The sequence below is a fragment of the Stegastes partitus genome, unplaced genomic scaffold (genome assembly GCF_000690725.1).
Source record: "Stegastes partitus isolate 25-593 unplaced genomic scaffold, Stegastes_partitus-1.0.2 Scaffold129, whole genome shotgun sequence".
Lineage (NCBI taxonomy): Eukaryota > Metazoa > Chordata > Actinopteri > Pomacentridae > Stegastes > Stegastes partitus.
Window position 1 is genome coordinate 106,278 of NW_007577860.1, and position 9,505 is coordinate 115,782.

Consider the following 9,505-nt stretch of genomic DNA (forward strand, 5'->3'; position numbering starts at 1 on the left):
GAGATCTGCTTCTGTATAAAAACGCTTTAGCCAAAATCACTTTCACACGATCTGCCTGTCATTCACCCTGAATGCCATCGTGGCTGCGCGGCCGTCTGGATGTCTACCATGGATCTGGAGGATGTCACAGCGACCATACTCTCCGAGTGGAAGTGCCATGAGGGCGCTTTTGGAGAGAATCAGGAGTCGCTTCAGTCCTCCTCAGCGGAGTCTGCGATGGACTCCATGTGCTCCTCACCAGAGATGTGCTACTCCACCGACCGCCAGGAGATCAAGGAGTTCTCTTTTGGCTTCACGGGGCGCAAAGTGACTTCGACGGCACAGAGGCAAAGCAAGTCAAAGATGTCCACCAAAAGACGCATGAAGGCCAGCGAGAGGGAGAAGATGCGGATGAGGAGTCTTGCGGAGGCGCTGCACCAGCTCCGTGACTACCTGCCACCGGACTACAGCAAGAGAGGCCAGCCCCTGACCAAGATACAAACGCTCAAATACACCATCGAGTACATCAACAAGCTCTCAGCCATCCTGAGCCGCGCGTAACGGACGCACCGTGGAGCGCTTTTACGCACCGGGTTTCCTCTCATCTGGACTCTGATGACTCAAGCAGCAACTTTAAAACTCAATCATCCGGATTCATTTCATGTTTTTCTTCCTCTTTTGTTGTCACATTCACGATGTAAATATTGTTCATCAGGCACTTGGTGGTATGTTTTTGTATATGAGGCTGCCTTTGTGGGAATTATGAATTCAGAGTTTGAACTTGTAGTTTGTAGTTATTTTCTTACACGGTATGAAATACACCTTTACTAATGACTCTTTCTAACGTTTCTGTGTTTATCTTAACAGCTAATTTAGATTTATGGGGACTGCTTTGATCTTTTGTTCTTTATTTTATGTGAATGATAGAATTTAAGAAGTTGTGTGATACTCTACAGTTTGATGTGCCTGAATGCTATGAATATTTTTTTAGGGATGGGAATGAGGCGGCCCGGTTCGTCACACATCATCCAGCCCGCTGTGTTCTGTGTGTCAGATCCTCCTCATCCATACAAACATGTGTTCAACATCTACAATAAATGTGTGTTCGTGTGTTGAACTTGTGGCCCAGTTAATTAATGAACCGTCTTGAGGCTGAAGACAATTGGAAGCACGTCAGCCGAGTCCTCCAATCAGAATGCCGGATTCCTGAACGCCGGTTGAATGAGGGCGCCGAGCAGCCAATCAGAAGCCAGTATTCCTCCCGGTGGGCGTGACCGTCTTGTAATGTTTTCCTCACAAAGAAATCCCAACCTGGGATGTCTGACTAAGCCGCCATTTCAAAGCGCCCAGGAGCTCCAGGAGCTGTAGGGGATTTTGTAAAAATTCTTTTTTTATTTTTCTAACATATTTTTATTTTTTCCTAGCAAGTAGAGAGAGTATTTTACTTTTTGAATCTACCTCGACTGCACCACCAATTGAAGTAAGTCCTGTCGGTGTGAGCGGAGCAGCGAAGCGTTTGAACCGCTCAGAAACGCCCCTTTTCCAATGATTAACGTTTAGCTTACAGAAGGACCGGTACTGAGCTCGTTCATGTCGTGTTTTCAGTTAGGAAAGAGGCTCTCCAATTTCTTAAATATTGTTCAGAACGAAGAAACTGTCGCGGACATTAAACTCTGTGTTTGTGTCCAGTCTGCTCTGCGATAGTAATTCCAGGAATTAGACGGGCCCCTCGGAGCTTTGCGTTGTAATTCCGTCAACTGGTCTGAACGTTAGCATCTGCGTGCTGAGCAGTATTAAGTAGAATTATCAGAGACTTGGAGTGTGTTTGTTGCACAGGCCTTCTCCTGCTGCTAGCTTAATATTTCAGAGCTCCAGCCGCCTCTCGGGGATCAGGCTAGAAATGTTTCCATGACGCTCGACGTGCCTCGCGCTCTGTAGGCTTATTTACTTGTACATACCGCTGTGGGAGTGAATGTATGTATATGTGACTGTCCTACATCCCACGGTCACAGGACTCAGGTTTATGCTCATGTTACCTGAAGCAGCGATACAACACCTCCAACACAAAACTAGTGCATGAAGACAACAGCTGCTAGCAGGAGTCTGTTTATGTTTGGATCTGAACAGGTCACGTGACAATGGTGTGTGGTAGATAAACTAACCACCAACACCTCCACCATGGCCATAGAAAACACTGATCAACATCCATCCATCATCTCTACACCTTAATCCTCACTAGGGTCGTGGGGGGCGGAGTCTATCCCAGCTGACTCAGGGTGAAGGCAGGTTCACCTGGACAGGTAACCAGTCTATCACAGGGCTACACTTAGAGACAGACAACCAAGCACACTCACATTCACACCTACGGACAATTTACAATCACCAATTAACCTCAGCATGTTTCTGGACTGTGGGAGGAAGCCGGAGAACCCGGAGAGAACCCACGCTGCACGGGGAGAACATGGAGACTCCACGCAGGAAGATCCCGGGTGTCCTCACCGGGACGCCAACCGGAGACCTTCTAGCTGTGAGGCCACGGTGCTAACCACTGAGCCACCTCACAGCCCACACTAAACATTTGAACCTTCAAAATGTGCGGTTAATTGCACGCCTGCATTCGTTTAGCTGGACACTCGTTAGGAGAGAGTTTGGAACAAACAGTATACAAGTGGTAAATAAAATAATACATACATAATACATCAATCTACAAAGGTGCTGAAACTCCGTTTATTAGTCTTTAAATGATAACAAATTACATCAAATCTTAAAACACTTTATTTTGCTTTATATTGCTCTTCCTTCAAGGTCTTACCAGGTGGGCTGTATTTCTGTTAAAGTCTTTATAACAATATCTGAGAATGTAGCTCTTCTAGAAAGGGGACGTGGTCCTGGTGTGGACCCGGTAAGCTGCTCTCTCACAGAAAGTTTTAAATGTCAAGTCAAACCTGTAATTTCTCCAAATATATGTCTGTTTCATGCATAACTCCCCTCTGCCTCCCGTCCATAACCTTCACTGCACACACACCAGACGAGCACCGACAGACATCTGGGCTCTGAGACGGTTCATTTTCCTGCTAACAGGTTTGACGAGTAGTTCTCCGTAGACTCGTCTCCTGCTTCAGTGTGAGCTCAGCCGACTGCTGATTAATGCTGAAATGCTGCACTGAGGTTTAAAATATGTTAAGCGATGTTTTTTCCCACATTGTAGTTCGAAAGGGTGTGAATTTAAACAGACAGCCGGTCACGTTCCCAGTCAGTAAATAACTGATATGATGACTTCTATCCGTCACACAGGTTTGAGGAGTTATTGGGAAAAAACTACCAAATACCTGAATATTCAGAATGGCACCTTTTTGAACAAACTGCTTCAGCTGAGATGAACAGTGGACGTTGAAATCAGTATAAAATAACAACAAAAGTCATAAACGGTGAAAGTACCATCTGAACATATCAAATCAAGTCACTGAGACCCAAATCATTCACTCGCTCATGAAGCAGCACGTCTCTGTTTCAGATAAACTTTGGTAAACTAGCTGCCATCTGTCCACATCCTGCTTCCTCACATTACAGCTGCAGGAACATATTTCTGCATCAATTCACTTTGTGCAAGAAGGACGAATTGTTCCTGGTGCACAGCCTGAAAAATGTGTTTCTATGTGCAGACAGTTTGTTGGACCAGTATTTTTGGTGACATCTTCTAATGTGTTTCTTGTGTGGATGAAACCGTTTGTTTTAACAGATGCTGATGTTAAATCGATTTCTGTTCATGCAGTCGTCCGTCTTTAACACGTGACTCATTCCAGATGGATGCAGACACAGAAGAGAAGGTCACAGAAACTTCAAAAACTTCCAAGGATGAGTCTGACAGACCTGTAGCTGAGTTCAAATCCAGGTCCGTCCTTCTCTGTTGCTATCTTTTCATGTATTTAGGGACACTAACGTTCAGTAAACAGGACATATCAGGTGTTTCTCCTGCTCCTTCCTTCTGATATCTCCCACGTTGAACACTAGAATGCTGTAGTTTGTATTCCCAAGCTGTAGTATTGTGATAGAACTTTATCACATGTTCACATCTGTTCATCATGATTTTCAGATGCAGCTGTGATTTCTGGGTTTTGGAATTGGAGATGTTTTGTACTGGAGACGTAGATATTACCCACACTGCTCTGGGTTCGGCAGTGTTGCGTACTGTAGCTTTACATAATTAAACTCTGACTAGTGACAGTGTTCATGTTGGTTTTTTTCCTCAGGGGTCGTGGTTTCAGAGGTCGTGGTCGAGGGGGACGTATGAGTCGAGGCGGTATGCGCGGTGGGCGGGGCATGATGAAAGGCTTTGGTCCACCAGGACACGGGAGGGGTCGGATGAAGGATGCAGCCATGAATGGATTTGGACCAATGAGGTACACACTTACTGATGAAATATCCATCCATCCATCATCTCTACACCTTCATCCTCACTAGGGTCATGGGGGGCGGAGCCTATCCCAGCTGACTCAGGGTGAAGGCAGGTTCACCTGGACAGGTAACCAGTCTATCACAGGGCTACACTTAGAGACAGACAACCAAGCACACTCACATTCACACCTACGGACAATTTACAATCACCAATTAACCTCAGCATGTTTCTGGACTGTGGGAGGAAGCCGGAGAACCCGGAGAGAACCCACGCTGCACGGGGAGCACATGGAGACTCCACGCAGGAAGATCCCGGGTGTCCTCACCGGGACGCCAACCGGAGACCTTCTAGCTGTGAGGCCACGGTGCTAACCACTGATCCACCTGCAGCCCCAGATGAAATATGCACAGTTTAATACATTCTGCTCCATGAAGCAGAGCAGTATGTGGGTGTTTTTACTCCTGTCACACTGTTTGCTCAGTTCTGACTATAATATAGAATCCTGCACCTCTATGAAAACGGCACAATAGTGTCTAGAAGTAGAGAAAACTGAACATGTGTGTTGTGTAGCATGATGGAGTTATAATGCAATAATTCCTTTATGTTGTGCACATGGACTCACATGTGTAACGTAACAGCCTCCAAGCGGCCACACGTATTAACCAGTAATGGAGAAAACGAGGACTCTCCATCCTGTAGGCCTGGTCCACTTCTGTCCTACCTGATGTGTGGAGACACAGCCTGCAGTTCAGCTGAAGAACTCCTGAATTTGTGTCACGGTTGTTTTGTCCGTTGCAACATTTCTGGGAATGCTGTATGTTGGCTGGTTTTTATCAGAGACGTGTACAATGAAGTCGTCCTGGTTGTAGATTCTGATTTTTAGCTCAGATTTGGTTGTTTTTCCAACAAAACCCAAAGTCACACACGAGTAGTTTAACATCTGACAGTTCTTCATGTTCTAGTTTCTCACTATGACGAGACAAAAGATGTTTTAGTTCCAAAGTTAAGGAGCTGCCACTGGTGTACCGTTAAAGTGCTTCACTCGTATCCGTTTGCTGAATCACTTCCCTTTCTTTCCTTTGCAGAGGAATGGGGAGGATGCGACCTTACCCAGACCTTAGAGGTCACCGAGGTCGAGGTGGACCAATGGGCATGGGCCCTCCCCCTCCTCCTCCTCCCCCCATGCACCTGAGAGGGCCCTTCCCACCTATGCCCAGGTGACCTCCTCACACAACATCAAAACAAGCTCACACACTCAGAAGGCAGATGCATGGACCTGGTACAGGGAGGTTTAAGAGTTTAGAAAGGCTTCGTCTGCATAGTCGAGGTGAACTTAAGGCAAACCTACGAGCATTTTCTAGCTGTCCCTTCTAGTGTCTAGTTTATGTCACGTTTTCATTTTAACTGCCTTCAAAGAACAGAATTTAACATTTACATTAACAGTCGTTCGTGTTTGTCACTGCAACAGGTTTTCTGTTATTGAAGGTGTAAATAAAATACCACTCTATGCAGGCATGGACCCCCTCCACCCCCTCCTCCAGGCCATCCCGGCTTCAGAGGGCGTCCACCACACCCTCGAGTCCGCGGCATGCCGCCCCCTGGACCTCCACGGCACTTCCACCCCCGTGGCCCAAGAGGGTAAGAGGTGTTTCAGTACTAATATCACGCTTCAGCTTTAAAAGTCACAATTCTCTGCGTTTTGCTTGCACGCTGTTCAGATTCCTAAATGAGCTCATACACACCTGGTCAGCTGCTTCCGCCAGGTGTGTTCCTGAGCATCTCTAGCGCTCTGAGGGTTGTGACATTAATGCCCAGTCCTTTCACTCCTTCTCTCTGAAGCCTCCTTTAGCTTAATTTTCTTTACTTGGACTTGCACTTTATAGCCACACATATTTCTTATTGTTTGTCAAACAGGAACAAACCGATGTGCAGCATTTTGCCTCATAGTTCATCTCACTGCAGCAGATGTTCAGTCAGACTCTGTCCAGTCGGCACTTCCTGCTCAGCTTCTTATAGCTAGACTCCTAAATAGTGCATGGATGATGAAAACGACATGACGCTGTTTAGCCTTTCAGAGGAACACAGTTAGCTGAGAGGGGATCACAGCCCTCACTGCAGTGGCTCAGATGGCTGCTCTTATCAGAGTGTGCCCCCTATTGGCCAAAGCCCAGAATCCAATGTGTGATTTTATCCTTTTACACAGCTACCACAATGGACCGGTCTCTCCTCCGCCTCACCCCCCACCTGGCAGAGGCCAGAGGTGGCCAGGGCCCCCTGGTGGCCGACGCTTTTAACACAGCCTGCCCTAAAAACTATAACCGATCACTTGTTAATGTAGACGGGGTCTAAAGTGGTGCAGCGAATGAAATGGCCCTGAATCATGTGTTATACAAAGTCTCTGAGTATCTGTTGAGTATCTTTAAAATACTGGCCAGATGTTTGGTTCTGGGTTCTGTCTACTGGCAAAGACGTATTGTGATAATCACTAATGACAACTGAGGACACATAAAATGACTCACAACTTAACAATGTAATGGCATTCTCACCCAATGTTTCCAGTAAACACTGTTGGTACTGTAGAGACTATTTGACATTGTTCAGAAAAAAAAATAAATGTTAAAACAAGGTTGAAGTCACTGTTCTCAAAGGGAGGAACGTTACTGTTGATTAAATGTTCTGTGGTTCTTGTTCCAGTCACCCTGTGAGCCTTAAGACATTCTCCTGAGTTCTAATAAAGATTTAAACCCCGGGTGAGGCTGTATGTCTGACGGTGGGGCAAGAGGAGAACAATAATGTAAAGGTGCACAGTTGGTTAGCTTAGCACGCCGTGGACCTCCCTGAGCTCTCCCACTGTTACATGGACGTAGTTCTGTTTGATAACCTCACATAACAGTGCAGCAGATATTGTTTAACACTTCCACCGGTTTTCAACTGATAAGACAATATATCTAACTTGTCAAGTATTCATGAGTATTTAATTTTATATCTTTAATGTGCAGCTATTTTAAGTTTTGAATATTGCTGTTTGGAACATTCATGTTTGTCTCCAGCAACCTATTGTGTAACGACAAAAAGGCATTATAAATGAATAGTATGCCAAAATATATACATCTATTTATATATATATAGTAGCTATTAATGAGAGCAAACCATCCTTATCTGCTTCAGTCAGGACAGGACTTTACTCTCTACTGTGTTTAGTTCTTTTTGAAGTGTCACTTCTCTCTTCACTGTAATTAACATAACTTCTGTGAACCTGTGAATGTGTTTTATGAGAACCGTGGAGACATATGCCGTAGTCGTGAACGAAAAAAATAAAACTAAAAATAAACTCAGCTTCTTCTTTTTTTTGTTTATTCACAAACAAGTCTGAGAGTTGTCATTATACGATCTACAGCGTATCTGTAACACCTGAAACAGAATGAACTGCCATTTCATTGTGAGCTTAAACATTTATGTGACATTTAGAAGTGAGTAAAGACGATTGTAAGGAGTCATGAGCTTAATGCTCACGAGGAGCTCTTGTGCTGTCTGGAGGACCAAACGCCCTTAAGGAGCAGGTTTCCCACTGGATCCATCTGAACTCATTCCTGTACGTTTGCTGAGGCCTGAAATTAACTGCAGTCTAGAAAACAAAGGGTTTGGGAAGTAATATTTTAACTGTATTCACTGTAATTTCCAAAATGTTTTTGAACACGTCTGTCAGCGTGTAAATTTGACTGGAGGACTCAGAACCGCTCCACTTCCAGGCATTGAGATGCTCGTGACTGAACGTCACAGTTCAAAATCAGTGGTAGCATGTCTAAAAGGAGGACATCATGTGACGAGAACAAACACTCTGATATGACCAAGGACTGTCACAGTTTCAATCTGACCTCAAAGGGACCAGAGGGTTCGGAAAATCTCACCAATGTGCATTCTGACCTTCTTTTATTAAACAGTTATAATTCTTATCATTTATTATTCTTATGTACCTTCTCCTGTACCGTGGATATTTGTGATATTAGTTTCCTGCCATGCATGGAGTATAAACGATGCTGCAGCACCTGCAGCTGAGAGAAATGACCAATTGGACTAAACGAGATCATTTAGCTCTTTTAGGTTTCGCTGTCTGTGTGAATGCTTGTAGCTGCTGTGATAGTTGTAAAGATTAAACAAAAGGCAAAAGCAGAAGAGCAGTTACTCAGCAGCGCTCACTCTTTATACTTTATTCAAGCAGACAAGGATTTGGCTTTATTTCTACATATTTTATTGTCTGAACCTCACAGAGTAGTGAGAGGAGGTGATGAGTAAATGTCCTCAGACAGCTGCTGCTCTCTCCCCTCCTCTGTCTTTCTCCATCTCTTCAGCGCTGTCAGTCACTCTGCTGCCTCTTCAGCCTCTGCAGCCGCTGCTTGTTTCTCCCTTTGGTTGATTGTAACAGACTGACTGTTGTTGTCTCCTGAAGGGGGGCACACAGTACAGTTAACCTCCCGGGCCCCAGGAACCCAGGCCCTCCCTCACATCTCCCCCCTCCTTCACCAGCGGCGTGACACCTGAGGTTCGGCACGTCACTTGAAAAGGTGAGCCTCCTCTTGTGTCTTCATCCCTAAACCCCTCCCTCTCTGAAACCAGGAGATTCTCTCTTACAGGACGGACGGTGAAGCAACCACAGATGTTCCAGCGCCGGCGGCACACAGACGGTTATCAGTTCATAGGTACAGGGGTTATGTTATCAGGGGGCCTTCTTCTGGACCGGCTCTGATTCACTTCAGACTTCTTTACCGTAAACTGTAGACACAGACGACGATATCTGTGAAAGTTTAGATAAATGATAAATAGTTTCTGAGATTGGCTGTCTACTCACATTCAGCAGGTTGTGTTTGAATGACAATAGCTCAGAAACTATTAAAGATAAAAGCCTGAAGTTTAGCTTATTTCACTTAGTTTTATCTTTTAGCACTCATTAACAAAAACATTATTCATGCAGCAGTTAGCGCTTGTATTTATGAACTATATGTCCAGTCGTCCTCAGATGTGTCCATGGCCTCCCATTAAAGAAGGAAAAACAGCTTCAGTCACTGGAATCAGCTGAAACTGACCAAAGTAATAATAAATAAAAATGTAATGAACATCATGACGTGTTTGAAT

The 9,505-nt window shown here is 45.0% G+C and overlaps 1 protein-coding gene across 1 annotated transcript; it reads left to right on the forward strand.

Moving 5' to 3' along the window:
• Window positions 1-108: 108 nt before the first annotated feature.
• msgn1 (mesogenin 1) lies at window positions 109-540 on the forward strand. The gene has a single exon (XM_008278667.1). The coding sequence runs from the start codon at window positions 109-111 to the stop codon at window positions 538-540; it is 432 nt and encodes a 143-aa protein (XP_008276889.1).
• The last annotated feature ends 8,965 nt before the right edge of the window (window positions 541-9,505 follow it).